Genomic DNA, 15,463 nt, shown 5'->3' with positions numbered 1-15,463 from the left:
CATGACATCCAAAATGTGCTGTTCCTTCACTTCTCAATCCCCTCCTGTCATTCTCGATTACAAAGCAAATCAAGATGAGCTTAATTCAAAGACACTAGTCACATATGAAGTGGGTCATCTCATAGTTAATCAAAACAGAAGGCACAAAAAAAAGAAGTGCAGTAAGGAAGTCGGTACCTCATGCCACGGCCCGGCAAATTTGACTCGGAACATCATTATGTTTCAGGGTTTCGCCTTTCATGCAAATCGTTTCTCTAAGCCTGGAAGTTCATTACTAATGGTGCTTCCCATCAAGTTAGAGGCCCATCCGAATACTAATATCTCCCAGTACTTTGGATTTGTCACCTCGAATCCCCGTCTCTTCCTTGCATGGCAATTACAACAATGTGCTTTTCCTTCATGGAATTAGGCAGCACCCCCTGTGGCGAGCTTCCCACAACAGATGCTTTGCAGTCGCTTCCACAGCCCATTGGAGCCCAAATGAACTAAATGAACAGTCACTTTATATGTATTAGACCTGGCATAGTATCACTTATCTGTTTTTGTTTATCTATCTCTCCAAACCTGCATCAAGTTCAGTATTCCTCCTTGTATTTCTCCAAAGCAGGAGAGGAATATTTTTTTGCCGGTGATGGTGGTTTCTGTCATGTGGAATGATGAGTAGCAAAGCAGCAGCGCTGTATTTATTGCACTATATGGGGTAAATTTGGAAAGAGGAAGCTTTTTGGTCTCCTAAATAATATATAACGCACCCTCGAGGTGTACAGTGTTCCTGCTTACTACCAGCTTCCTGAGAGGCCAAGTCAACCCTGCGCCTGGTTCTTGACAGAGGGAGGAGATCGGTTTAGAGCATTCATGATTTCTACCACTTAAAGTCATAACTGTTGAAGAAAAGACGCACATTAAACGGCTAGCAGGAGCTTATCTTGTTGATATCCTTGTCTGTGGCCAGCACTGTGGCATCATTCTCCTTCCTTATTAGTTTTTCATCTTGCTCTTTTTTGTCTTTGGCTGTCGGGCTCTAACTGCTATCACTGCTCATGAGAATGAGAGATAACAACATTTCTTTTATCTGATATTTAGTTTTTAGAGGCATTACTACCAGTGTACAAAAAAAAAAAAATCCATTTAGGGGTCCAACTAATTTATGAATCAATAATTTGGAATAAAACTCTAACTGCAATTTCCCAGAGCCTTCTTCAAATTCCTTTTTTTGTCCAACTAATAGTCAAAAACCCCAAGACTCTTCATTTCCTTTCATTAATGATAGAGAACCAGCAAATCCTAACAACCTAGAAGCAGCAAATGTTGCTTGAAATCAATTAATAATTTGCAATTAATAATTTTTTGATCAACTAATCAATTAATTGTTGCAACTCTTAATACACTTCCTTTGTGAAACCTACCAGACACCAGACGTCTGGCGGATGGAAATGCTTGAACTGGATGTAGGTTGAATCCCTGTTGTGTCACAGCAAAATGGTGACAGAGGGCAGGTGAAATGAGCACACACTGGTACCAGAATCTTGCAGATTATTACCAAAATCATTCACAGTGCCTGTACTTTGGGGCTTGAATGTGTCTAACGGAGGACAGGGAGCACACCTTTTTATTTGCACCAAAGCCGAAAAAGAGAAAGCCATTCCTGTTTTTTCTATTTTTTTCCCGTCCGTGATATGCCTCTCCTCACCTTCAATACATTGATGGGAAAGGAGAGCGAGCAGAAGAGCAAAATGGAAATGGTAATAAACATGCTAATGCTAGGCCGCGGAGCCGGGAAGAGCAGCTTCTATACCCGTCTCTCAGCTATCTGTGTGTGTGTGTGTGTGTGTGTGTGTGTGTGTGTGTGTGTGTGTGTGTGAAGGGGAAAAACATAGATAGAGAAAGAGCGGGAGCAGACAGGAAATGTGCACAATATTGCATGTGAGAGCACACACACACACACACATACACACACTTTGTGCCCAGAGTAAACAGGAGGGAGCTGGATGTGAACGTGCCACCTTTCTCTTTCAATCGGCCTCTGGAGACAGTGCAAAGGGCCTTTTGTTGGCTCATTGGTGAGATAAGAAACACGGGAGGGAGAGGAGGGGTGGAGGGCTTCAGAGACTCGCAGAGCCAGCTCTTTTTCTATAGGATGGAAGCACCCCTCTCAATAGGAACTCATTTGCCATGTTGTGTAATTGTGGCACATAATGGAGCACACCTCATTGAGGCAGCCCAAGGCTTTTTTTTTTTCCTGAAGCCATTTTCTCCATTCACATCCAAACAAGTCATGTTTTAGAGAGATATTACACAGCCTTTTGAGCTCAGGGCCACCACATATTTGCCTTTGAATGGAATGTTTTGTGTAATCAAGATAAAAATTCTGCTCAGTGCTTATTATAAAAGGGGCGCCGTCAAACAATTTGATATTGGTCGCCTGACTTTTATTCTCACAGCTCACAGGACCTAAACAAAGCGTCTGACCTTTCCCGCCTGGTTTGTTCCACTTGTTTGTGCTGGCTATTAACAGTGGTCACTGAAAAACACTGCTGCCGAGGTAACGTCCGACTGAAATACTACATGAGAATGCACTGCTTTATTTGTTACGCGGTCAAATGAATATCAAAGCTGAAGTGCAGAGATGAAAAATGACTGATTTGAAAATTATTGCTGAGCTTTTCCATTAAGCCACCGCGGGCTAGGAATGGATGGCCATTTGCATAATTTAACTGGCATCTTAATTATTGTGTCAAGCATCTGTATGCAAATGACTTAAGTCACTTAGAAACGGAAACTTACTTGGCTAAATGGCTAATGGACTAAATCTTATCAAGTTAGAATACGCAACGTGAGTGTAACCAGAGTCTCTAATTAGGTCTGACTGTGTGGCGCAACAGTGAGAAACAAAGACAACAGGACAGGACAGACAGGAAACAAGTAAATGAGGGCTTACCTGGGTCAGCAGGGAGAAAAGGGGCATGTTAGTGGTGTGTGTGGGGTTTGTTTGTCTTTTGGGGTTGTTGAGAAGGACCTACCACGTAAAACAGTGAGTCTGGTGGTAGCGCTCGTCTCTCCAACACTGTTGGAGGCGACGCATTCATATATGGCTTCATCTCGGGGCGTGCGCAAAGGCTGAATTCTTAGCACTGAACCAGAGCCATCGTCGAACTCTATCACCTGCAGGTGCGAGAGACAGAATAATGTTAAAGGAGATTTTTTGGTTCACAACGGGTGAGGGACCTTCTGCAGACAACAGAAAAAACACTGTCGAAGACATTTGGCTAACAACACTGATGGTGACTGACACGATGTGCTTTCTATGACAGAGACGAAAGCTGCTGCCTACCTGACATAGAGACTCAGTGATTTTATGATTCGTGAGTATTATGGTTATGTACTGTACATATACAGAGTGCTTATATATAATATATAGGTACTGAAAATACATTACTTTTTTTTAAGCTTTTTGTCGTAGGTACTAATGTAAGTGCTGTTCTTCTACTGAGTGAGCTGGATCTGATGTTCACTTTAACTGTGTGCAGTAATTGGTAAAATAATCAATGCAGCTGACTAACTTTAAGAGTGGGGAAGATAATCTCGAGGAGAGAATTTTTGCTCGGATATCGGGGTCGTGGAGTTAAATTTGAACCTGAATGTGTCCCACTCTTAAAGTTAACATTCTATCCCTTGAAAAATGCATCACACTGGATTGTGTCAATGGGACAGAAACAAGCACAAACAGTTAAAAGTGGCTTGATAAACGGTTGAGGACAGTTGTACCATGAGGTGAGGTAGTGGTACAAAAGACAGGACCGACTGTATTGGACGAACGACACATAAAATGCTCACAAACAGGTGTTTGTTGTAGCTTATTCAGCTATTTTTTTTTTTGCATGCTACATGTCGTATACTCACTGATTTTAGAAAGCCCTGTGTCATAACTCAATCTCTTTTAAGCATAGAGGTAGATTTCAATAAAGATAGGCCTGAGACCTCAGCTTCATACACACGCGCGCACACACACACACACACACACACACACACTCACACACAGAGGCCTACAAACATTTGTAAAGTCAACAGTATATTTGTGCATGTGTTAGTTAACAGTACACTTCAACATTTCATTGGCCGAGCGCTACAGCGGTGTTGGCATTCAAGCTGACAGCAGGTGATGGTAGGAACACAAAAAAGCCTCCTTTCTTAGTCAAAGCCCAAAGAGCAAATTAGAAAGGAAGTTGTGAGACCTCTAAAAGGAAATGGGTTTTTGTTAGAGGATGAAGCAGCAGAGCATGATTGAATGGGCGCAGAATGGTGGCAGCCAGCAAGCCCTTCGAGGCAACCAGGGAATGGAAACTAGAGTGTTAGCATTCAGCACAATGTGCGATGCAAACGCGATGAACTCTGATAAGATTAGATTTCTGTGGTTATTAGACGCAAAGAAGAGGCAGGACGGGGTCTCTGAGCTCCGTTAAGCCATTGCTGCTGTGTAGTCGCAAGCGAATATGGCATCTAGAGCAAAGCGCAGGGGGGGTGCAGGGGGCGGGATGACACTATGATAGTCCCGGGGACTGACACAGAAATGAATAGAAATCTTATCAGTGTTCTGCGTTGATGTGTTATTTCTCATGGGTATTGAGCCCAAGTGCAGATTAAAGCTGACCAGAAATCAAAGCTTCAGCCAAAATGGGGAGGGTAGGACATGCATTTAGATAAAGATGCCACAAAGCAAAAGGATATTTCCAAGTGAAAGCGCCTACTTCCCCTTTCACTTCACATAAAGCTGGCAAATGTGGCATGATGCTAATGTAGGTATCTGGGTCATGCCACAAGTCGTTTCTTCTTCTAGCCAATTGCGTCTTTTCTTGTCTTTCATTTAATTACAAATCAGTCTCTAGATCTTTCGTATACTTGCTCATTAAAACTCAAGCATGTCTAAAAGCCTGGCCAGTGTGATTATTAGAGGCTGCTAATGCGTGGTGGCAAGTCAGGGCGAAAAGCAAGCAAGCGGGGCTTGGCGCAATGGATTATGTGTGAGCAGAGCCAAAAGCAGTGCTGAAGCATTCCAGTTTTGTCGAGCATTTTACATCAGAACAATAGACCTAATACCTCAAATCTCTGGTTGCTGACTTTCTTCCCCTTCTTGTTCCACACAATCTTCGGCCGTGGATCTCCTGTAGCTTGGCAGATGAAGGATGCCACCCCTCCTTGCACGCCTGTTTGGTCATTGGGGGTTCTTAAAAACTTTGGTGGTGCTGGAGACAGAGACAGAAAAAAAGGACAACAAAAACACTCAGTGAGTGTGCTAAGTGTTGGACACGGCACAATTAATCTCTCTTATCAAGCTGCGCACATGAGAAAGTAACAAAGTTGCAGATTTCAGCATGTGGCTGTTAAGAGGATTGTGTTTGGAGGTCAAGACAAGAGATTGTACTGACTTCATTGTGCAAAGTGAAAACAAATGATCAGTGGTGGAGATCAGTTAAAGGACAGAGGTCTTGGGAGCAGAGTGTACAAAAGCATCTTATCTTGACCATGAAGGTATTTCCACGCAACCCTGAAATCTCCTCTGACAGACTTATTTCGGGAGGATTTTCTCAGATAAAAGTGGGGAAGGAAGAGAGTGTTTAGACTGATCACAGGCACAAAAGAAATACAAAATCTGAAATGTGAAAAGAGGTATGACAATTTTGATATGTAATGAGGTGTTCCAGTTAAAGTTAAATGTTTTTTTAATGCCACTGAAGTTTTTAAAGTTTGTGTGACAACGCTGATCATTATTCGTGAACTGGTACCAGACGTGTCACCCATCACTTCTGTGTGTTCTAATAATGTAGGCCACCATTTTCCAAGAGTTGCAGTGAAACAGCAGACAACACTAATCTCTTCAAAACCACCAATCGGAACGGCTCTTGTGCCCCACGCAAATGAGACACGCACCTGATAAGGTCCTCGCAGCGCTCTGATCAGTGATGTGAGCATTCTGTTGCTCCTAATTGGTCCCTCAATTCAGCACAACAAGTCAAGTGTAAAGGCAATGAGGATAAAAATGCTAAAAATGTAGGGGAGCGGAGGTGGGAGAATAGGAGAGAGGAACAGTGTTGGCTTTGTGTGGACGCAGCGTGGACGTTCCCATCTACTGTGGTGGTTTTACAACGCTGTCGATGGCTCTTGCTCATGCGCCTGCAGCCTGGCTCTCAGAATCACAGTGTGTTAGGTAAAATCATTCCCCAATATAATTCAGGCTTTGGCAGCCATTACAACAATTCTCTAATTACTATCAGTTTGAAGAATTGAGTTGTGTTCCATCTTTTTGTCCCCCTCCAGGACAATCAGTTCCTGCTCGCGAGCAGACGTTTTTATTATAACCGCCAAAAAATCAAAATGCACGAAAGTGTTGGGTAATCAAAGGAACCTGTCTCTCCCTGATGAGAGTTTGATTGTGAGACTTACATTCCAGCTTTATCATGATGATCAAGGCTAATTTCAATAGCAATAATGTCCTAGCGCTAAGTCAGACCCCCTCTGTATTTTGCACTGAAGCTCGAGTGCCAGTTTCAGTGGGAGGCGCAGCTCCATCTGTCCCCCCTTGTGGAGCAACTGTTTGCCTTTTATCAATCACTTCAGCAGGCCATTAGGGGCCACACAGCTGCGGTAATGCCAACCATCTGAATCACCTCATCTGTGTGTGTGAGAATGTGTGATTGTGCTTGTTCGCGTGCCTGTGTGGGGACCAGTTTCACCTCCCAGATTGTACTGCCCAGCGGCGGCGGCAGCACTGCGAGTGAGGGACAAATTAACCTGCAGGATTCGCAGAGAGGTGACATAAGATGTGTGGTCAGCAATCAAAAGTCGCACAGATAAACAGGCTAGCAGCTGGGCCTCTACTGGGCAAATGAGTCTGGGAAATCACCTGATTGCCTCATGACATGCACACGGTCCTACATCCACAAACACATTAACAAACCCACACACACTTCTCAGACTCTCTCTCTCATTCAGCGGCTGACAGATCCGACAGGTGGGCAGCCGAGTTGACACTGTGTAATTTGTACACGGCAAAAAGCACCATTATATCAGCATTTGCACCTTATCTCATTGACTTGGCTGGGGCGTGGCGCACGCTGGCATCCAGCCAAGTGGGTGCTGATGGGTAATTGATATGCTATTGGGGCTGTTTTCGCTCCGGGGCCATCCATTACGGCTCGGTGCGTCTCCCTACGCCGGCTGTGATAGACTGCGAGGACATGTGCGAGAGATCAGCACTGGAGGTGAGGGGAAGAGGGTGGGGGGGAGAGTCACTGCACAATGGGGAGTGATTGAGGCGTGACATGGAGGTAATGGTGTTTTCACAGACATGGCTGCTGATATCACCATCATACCCCCATTTTAGGTCCGCCGCTGACAAACATCCATTTTGGTAGACTCCTTGTACGGCTTCGGGTAGACAGAGGCTGATTGAAACCTCTGTTTTCTCCGAACAACGCCATGACTAGCACCCTGACAGCAACCAAAAAGATATGGCATGTGAATAAACATCATGGAAGACAGGCTCCACGCAGGAACCTTTCAACATTGACCACTGAATTCTTTCGCCCTAAAAACTATATGAACGTGGACAGGTGCATCTACCTGTAATAATATTTTCTTTTTCTTGTAAAAAAAGAACCTCAATTCAATGAACTGCCATCCAGTAAAAGCTCCTGTTACCTCTGCTGCACATTGGCATCTCCTTTGAGAGGTAACCATGATCTACATGAATTAATACCGTGACTAGGCACCTGTTAATCCAGTGCTAAGCCGTTGCCGGCAAACAAATGAGAAGTGTAAAGCCTGTCACAAGCTGAAAGTTTAGTGACATGGGCCTGTGCCTGCTCTCCCTTGAGGTCATTATGTAACCTTGTTCAGATTCACTGCTACCAGACGAAAAGAAGCTCTTCATAGCAACCCCTTGCCCTATTTTTCATGGATCAACACTACGTTAATAATTTGGTGGCTTACTGTTAAGAACACCCGTGTCCACAGGGGTGAGGGGGCAGACTGTTTTATGGCTGGAAGTATGGATTTCTTTTAATGGATAGACATAAATAGAATTTGGAATCCTTCGATAATGTGGGTGTGTTACCAACAGGGAGCAAGAAATGTGTTACTGTTGCCTGTATGGCAGTTCATTTTGGCCCTTTTTGACATCTTTAAAATCTATCATTTGAACAAAATGTTCAGCAGATCAATAAATACAGCATTTTGGGGTGATTTTCCATAAAATGCTGTCACCTCACTGGGGCAGTTTTGTTTCTCCTGTCCTACTTTTACACCAAACTAACACAGCTAAATATTTTTCTCTTGAATCCCACAAAAATGTCGGTGGTCTATGATCCAGCTCTTAACTGGTTTACTAGAATTATTTACCTGCAGAGTATTCACAGTATGGGATCAGGGTCCTCATACAGAAAATATATACCAATTGATACATCGTCAACAACAGGCTAATGTCAAGTAGCCTTTCAATAATGATATTTTGTTGTTATTGTTGTCCCCCATCTTCATTATCATTACCATACAGACCCAACAACAGAGGTGCTGCCATTTTCATTCTGAATGTAGAATGTAGAAGTTCATTGCCATCCAAACTTAAGACTCATTTTTGCACTTGGAAACATGTTTCTGTAATAGTAAAAATCTACAAAACGTCCACCCAAAATGAGAAAGAGTGCACGATATCCTTTTAAAGACACTAACAGAAAGGAAACAGTAACCTTTTGAACATGTACTTTGCTTGAACTTTCTGGAGTTCCTGGATGTCGAACTAAACATACACTAAAGGATGCTTGAGATCAAAATGCCAAAAAAGTTGTAACATTTTTTTTTTTAACTTTACCCATAAATTATAAATCAAATTATTCAAATCAGATGGGACTGCTTTGCTGAAAACTAATTGAGTATCAGGAAAACAAATTACTAAGTAGAAGTTGGTAGTAAACCAAGCGTAATATTAAATAAAATCCTAAAATGGTAGAGAAAGTGGAACTTTTTAAAAGCTGTGTAACCGTTTTGACTTTGCATACAAAGTGCAGTATTTTCCATTCCCGGGTGTTTTTTTGGACTGAATCATCAGTGAATGAAAAGCTTCTGTTCTGCAGAGTTTTGGGGTGAAATTGAAGTACCTGTTGCAGAGCTACGAGTTGAGTGGACTGTGTAACTGAGGACTGCGGCTAATGATGTCATATTTTTCTATCGGCGTGCTGACCTTAGCAGATAGCCGGGTTCAGAGCATCTTCGCGAATCTGCATTCATTACAAGTTTGTTTGATATTGGCTTAACTCGGAGTCAAACATTGCATTTAAATACTCTTCTCAAAAAGATCAGAGTCTGGGTTTCATTCATAATGGCCCAAACATTTCAAGTCATCAGGATTCCACCATATAGACTAAAGTTTGATCTGCCAAGCCATTAAAGAGCACGAATCAAAGAGTGGAGAGAAGAACATTAATATACCCACTTTCAGTTGGATCCTCTATTCGGCACAGACACCAGTCCAAGACGGCTCGGTTTTCACAATTATACTGACTGACATATTCAATTTCATTTGCATGAAAGGGGCCATTTCCTCTCTGAATCTTTAACTTGCTGGGTGAGGTGGGGTTGTGGAGGGCGATAATTAATCCTAACACATTGGGTGGCAGTCTGCAAAAACCCTGCTCCATTTGGACATACGGGTGGAAGAAAGGAGCGTTTAAAGATGCCATTAACCTCATTCGACATCTTTAAGCCGCAGCATTTCAGTTCTGTGATATTGATAAATTGTCACAATGGCTGCAAATTAGATGGATGGGGGAGGGTGAATGTTGGGAAAGCACAAATGTGACTCATGTAGTATACTGTATGTTTCTTTATGTAATTCTATAAGTATTCTGAAAATCCATTGCAACAATATCACTATTGTAGTATTCAGATAAAGGTGCAGAGCGAAGGGTTTGGCGGCGATTGCAAATTGCACTTTCGTATGTGCGGTTTCTAAATCAACAGCCTCTCTATGGATTAATTAACTGTCTATATAGTGCTCAAAAAAACATCTGACCCCATGCCAAAATAAAACTGACTGTAGTAATGCAGACGCACAAACACAGAGATAAACAAATGCAGAAAAACAAGTGGGAAAAACGAGGGAAGATAAACCACACATGCTAATCAATGGAACAAACACAAGCATAAACCATTTTCTTGGGGCTCTACACAGCTCTCTATCTGCAGCATTATGATAAAAATTTGTCTTTTGTAATGCCGAGAAAACAAACTCCACATTGTATGTGCTCACAAAGGGCCTAGGCGGCAAGAAAGAAAAAGGAATTGGAGCTTAATTAGAACTGTTGGCTGATTTGCATTGCATGCTCATCGGTAATCTCGCCTTAAATGGAAACTGAAATTCTTATTGCAATTAGTGATTACTTGAAAAGGGATATGGCCCCCGAATGATTGTTAATTACTGGATCAGGAATAGTACATTAATTCACTGCAGAGGTTTTAATGCAGTGCAATGATGGGGACCCGCTCCTCCATCAATATTGTGCTGCTTGTCACACATAATGAAGTTCATAATACAAGCCTCCATCCCCTCTTTTCCCCAAATGCTAAAATGTGCTCTCTAAGCAAAATTCACAAGAGTCATTATGTAAAACTAATTCAATAGAATATACACGAATGAGGCTTAATGACACATTAATATCGTGGCTGAATATGGATACTGGGGCCGCAGGTCTGTTTTGTAAAAGGGTCAGGGTCTCTTACTTGGCTCATAAGCTGCTGAGAGTCTCCTGTGAATAAATAAATGCATATCATCACTAACAATGCGGCTTCGAAGGCAGGAAAACTACCGCATGTGCAGCAATACACAAATCGCCAGCGTGTTCTCCTTGCCCGATACTAAGCCCAGTGACTAAGGTTGCAAAAATCATAATCCAGCGGGACTTTCTGAACCCCAGTAAGTTTGTATTACTCATGCTCAGTGGCACTGCTATGCAAGGTCTGAGCTTCTGGCTGTGGCTCTGCAGGAGTTAGGGCCACTTTTGCGCAGACAACAGCTTCAAAAAGAATGGCTGATGCTCTTGTCCCACATTCAATGCACTGACAGATCCTATGACAAGGCACGAGTGGGGGGAAAGGGAGAAAATGGCTCCAGAGGTGCACAGCCCATCATGCACATGTTGATGCACTGCACAGACACACACACTCTCATGGGCGTTAGAATATTCTTGCTGGATGGAGCAAACATTGCAAATGGGAGAACGACATTAATAAATTGGGGGGTTGTGGGACAATAGAAAATTCCGGGAGGTTCCATTAAATAAATATAAGGGGTTATTTATGGAGCACAGCTGAGCTTCTTAGTTGGTGTTTCATGGGATAAGATTGGAACTGAAAGGCTCCCTTATTCAATTATCATTGCAGATTCATAAGGCAAAAGCCTTTCAGTTGTGCAATGACAGCTACATCAGTGCTGAGGTCTCTTTTGTGGTGTAGTACAATGTTTGCAGAGGAAATCGTGTAGCCTCTCTACCTCTCTCTTTCTTCCCGTGTCTGTCTCTCCACCAGACGCATGCACACACATCTCCCACGGGACACATTAGCGAGGTAGAGGGATCCAGTTTGTCACTTAATAAAACGGCCCACTCAAACAGATGGCTTTGTTCAAAACGGCCCCCAACGCTTTAAAAGCTGGAACTGAATCGCTGCTGTGGCAAATCAGACACATGAAAGCCCACCTCCCTTCGCGGTGGAAACCAAACAGAAGGAAACATATAAATATTGAATTGCGCCACTGTCGACGCAAGGCCATCCGCCAGAGAGAGGGGAAAAAAAGGACTAAAGAGGAGAGAGACCCTCCTGCTGGAAAATTCTGAACATCTGGGCTGAGGCTGTCAAACGCTGATGCAAAATAATACGGAGGCTTCAATTTCAATAAGACTTCATTTTCATCTCCCCTCATTCATTACTTGTTCATTTGTGTGTGAATACACAAATCTGGGGCCAATCCGTGTGTGACCGTCTGAGGAAAAAACAGTCAAGCACGAAGTATGAAATTTAGATTTGTTTGTCTTGTTTGTTTTTCCTCCAACGTCTGGGAAAAAGAGAGAACATAGATAAGTAATTCTAATTGTGCAGGCTTACTCTGTTTGGTAGTCAGCGCAGTCTATTTGCAAAAAGTTAATTATCTGATAGGATAGGCAGTGGCAGCCACTAACACAGAAAGCCATTCGTTCATTCTGTTATCCACCAGGCAATGGAACGATTCATTAAATGGCAGTGCTGCAGCAAAATGGCCAATAGTTATCGTACTGGGGCTGCACAGACTTGAAAAGATGTTAAAAATTGCAAAAGTGATAAACATTCTCTGGCCATGTCGGCTTACTGCCAGTGTAATAACGTATGTGTATAATAAGAGAACACGGCCGCTTATGATTCTGATGCCTCCGCTGCACATGTGATGTACATTTCATGTCAGATTGATAAGAAAAATATCACCATGACGGTACGCGAAGATCACGATCTACAAAGCTTCTGGCTTTCCGCTGCAAATAGCAGAAATCAAAAGAAAGATACGGATGGTGAGAGTGGAATGGAAAAATCAAACAAGCAACATATTCGACTGTCTCTATTCAGCAGAGAATTACACTACGCTCGGGCCTGTCCTATTTCTTTACAGCATAAACTTCACATAATTGTCTTTGCCCTCAACCACGGAGCGGAAAAGCTTGCCTCATATTTGTCTCCGTAGGAGCAGAGATGGATTATGTAGCAAATCATTCCAGGGACTCGACATTGTATATTTAAACAGAACTCTAATTTTATGGATACGTAGTGCCAAGCCATTTCCGCTGGATGCCAGTTGTCAGGCCATAAGAGGTGACACATTCCCTGCACTGTGTTTTTTCAGGCGCTTGCAGGAAAACTAGATCATGCTTCAGAGATCCTGCTAGATGACAACTGGCTTCCTTTTAGCAGCTCAGACATCCTGCAGATATTCCTAAATTCATGGGAAAATATATTGGCCTTTAATTATAATTTTCCTTGGACTGCTCTGCATCCGACCATCTCTTTACTGCCAGTTTCAAACTCTGGGACAGATTTATATTTTATTTTACTTTATTTTATTTTATATATATATATATATATATATATATATATATATATATATATATATATATATATATATATATATATATATATATATATATATATAAAATGGACAATGTCAAAATATGCTACAGCTTAAATGCATTTTTGAAAAACCCTGTTCTCTGCAACCGGCTGCAGTCATGGCTATCCTCGAACCAAAAAACCTATTACTGGGACAAAGAATATGCAGGGGAGGTACCACAAACAGTCACTCAAAGACCAAAGTGACCTTTCACAGGCCACTAATTTTAACGCTGCAGTGAAGGAAGACTATTGCATATAAAAGAGAGGAAGAAAAATGGCAGTAATTGAAACGTTTTTGAGGTAAAAATCACCTTATCCACTTTGAAGCTAACAGTGAGTGCGATCTGTCAGAACACAGTCACATATAAGCGTCCTGAAAAGTATCAGTGACACCGTACTGTTTTGGTGGGAGTGAAAGTATTATGCACAGGTTTGATACTATCAGTCACTCGCTTTAAACGTTAGCTTCAAACAGATACTGTTATTGTTCAATGACAGAAGCAGTACATTAGCTTCATTTTTTGCACGGCATGTACGGTAAATGCTTATAATGCTGTCACTTGACAATTAAATTTGTCAACTTTCGTTAAATGTATTCTATCTAATTTAACGTTTGATAAAAGCATTAATTAATAAGAATTAAAATACGTTTTGTGGTTAAAATATTGCCCCTAAGCTGCTTCTATTATATGTCAAAATGACATATAACTGTTCAAATTAATTAAATTCAAATGATTATTCTTAATGATACACTCATTTTTAATTAGTTTCACATTAAATGAGTGACATGCAATACTGCAGGATAACACATTAGCTGTGTATTAGTGGGTTGTTTTTGTCAGCTACACGTTATTAATATGTCTCTTCCTAAACCACACGCAGTAACTCTTAGTTGAGGTCTTTGAATTCTTAATTGCGAGCCCCCGAAGAAAACAGTTGAGCTTCTCTGTGTGTGTGTGTGTGTGTGTGTGTGTGTGTGTGTGTGTGTGGCTTTGTCTTTGAAGAGCTACAGATGGGAAACAAATGAGGGCGGGTGGTATCAGGGTCAGACGGGCGGACGGGGGTTTAACTTGGAAGCAAACAGTGCAATGTCACCCCAGGAGCCAAAAACAACACACCCCAGGGGACATAATTAAAATAATCCAGTGAAATTAAGGGCTTCAGATCACTTTTGAAAGGCTCTTGCTTGATGTGTGTGGATGGGGGGGGGGATGATTCATCAGGAGATGAGTAGAGAGTGTAAAGAGGATGACTCCACGCGTACATGTGTTTGTCTGTTTACACTGCGTGGGTGTTACAAGGCTCTCTGCTTTTCAGCCACGTTTTTAACATATATTGATTGTGCTTTTAGAAAAGGAAATGCAACGCAAAAGCGTGACGCAGCTGGTCCAAAAACCTCTTACTTTCTTTAAGAAGTAGTAGTAGCAATTTTGCATTAAAATCCTGCTTTTGTACAGTGATTAGCCAAAATACAGTTGCTTTAACCTTGGAAATACTTGTGCTGCATTAGGGGTGATTAAAAAGAACACTACTGGAGCGGTGAATATATAACTTTGTTGGAAACCTGACAAAGCAAATAATGAGAACTTTGGATGACGATTAAATTGCTGGTTGAGAAGTGACAGATGAAGAAATGTAAGGTAAATACTCTGAACTGCTGATGGCTTTGTAGTTTCACATATAGGCCTTCTCAGAGTTCAAGTATAGGCCATTATATTTTTCCAACTGTGTTTCGATGAGCGATTTAACATAATGTTGTGTCGTGTTTTCTCAGAATCTGGGTAAAAACAAAAGAGGGGGTAAATTTCTGAAGCCGAGGAGCCTCCTTAGGGTTCAAGACTGCTGGGGACCGGAGATGTGGCCTTTGGACTGGCGGAGTTCGTTGTGCTTCCCTTCTCAGTCCTTTTCACCCTTGGCCAAACTGAGCCTCAGTTGACAGAGCGAGAGGGTACACAAAGGCCTAAAGAGCAAATGTTTGCCAGCCGTAATGGGCTCGAGTCCACTGGGTGAGTGAATGTGTGTGGTCTTTGTGTGCATTAAGTATATGTACACAAGCATGCAAAAAGGAATACTGTACAGATGATACGTCGACCATTCTGATCATACGTCAGCTGGTTGTGGGACATTTCTCTAGAAAGTCCTATTTTTCTACAATGGCTTTTTTTTCACAGTTATCCAAATTCTTCTAAAAGCACAACGGTTAGTAATGTCTGGGGCTATTGGCTTTTAATGTGGAGTAGTGAAACTGCAAGGAAGAGAGTAAAAAATGCCAATGACACAA

General features: G+C 42.1%; 1 protein-coding gene across 38 annotated transcripts in view; it reads right to left on the bottom strand.

The window, feature by feature from the left end:
* LOC119027522 (receptor-type tyrosine-protein phosphatase delta-like) overlaps positions 1-15,463 on the bottom strand; it is a 402,917-nt gene that overhangs the window by 65,940 nt on the left and 321,514 nt on the right. For 21 of the 38 annotated variants that reach the window (XM_037112792.1, XM_037112804.1, XM_037112794.1 and 18 more), the window contains exons 11-12: positions 5,095-5,240; positions 3,021-3,162 (exon numbers count right to left, since the gene is read on the bottom strand). In XM_037112792.1, the coding sequence (XP_036968687.1) occupies positions 3,021-3,162; positions 5,095-5,240 (288 nt within the window). Of the gene's footprint in view, positions 1-3,020; positions 3,163-5,091; positions 5,241-15,463 lie in introns of all 38 variants that reach the window. The other 17 variants (XM_037112789.1, XM_037112790.1, XM_037112788.1 and 14 more) reach the window with 1 other exon arrangement.

The sequence above is a fragment of the Acanthopagrus latus genome, chromosome 10 (genome assembly GCF_904848185.1).
Source record: "Acanthopagrus latus isolate v.2019 chromosome 10, fAcaLat1.1, whole genome shotgun sequence".
Taxonomy (NCBI): domain Eukaryota; kingdom Metazoa; phylum Chordata; class Actinopteri; order Spariformes; family Sparidae; genus Acanthopagrus; species Acanthopagrus latus.
This window is presented reverse-complemented; position numbering and strand designations above follow the sequence as displayed.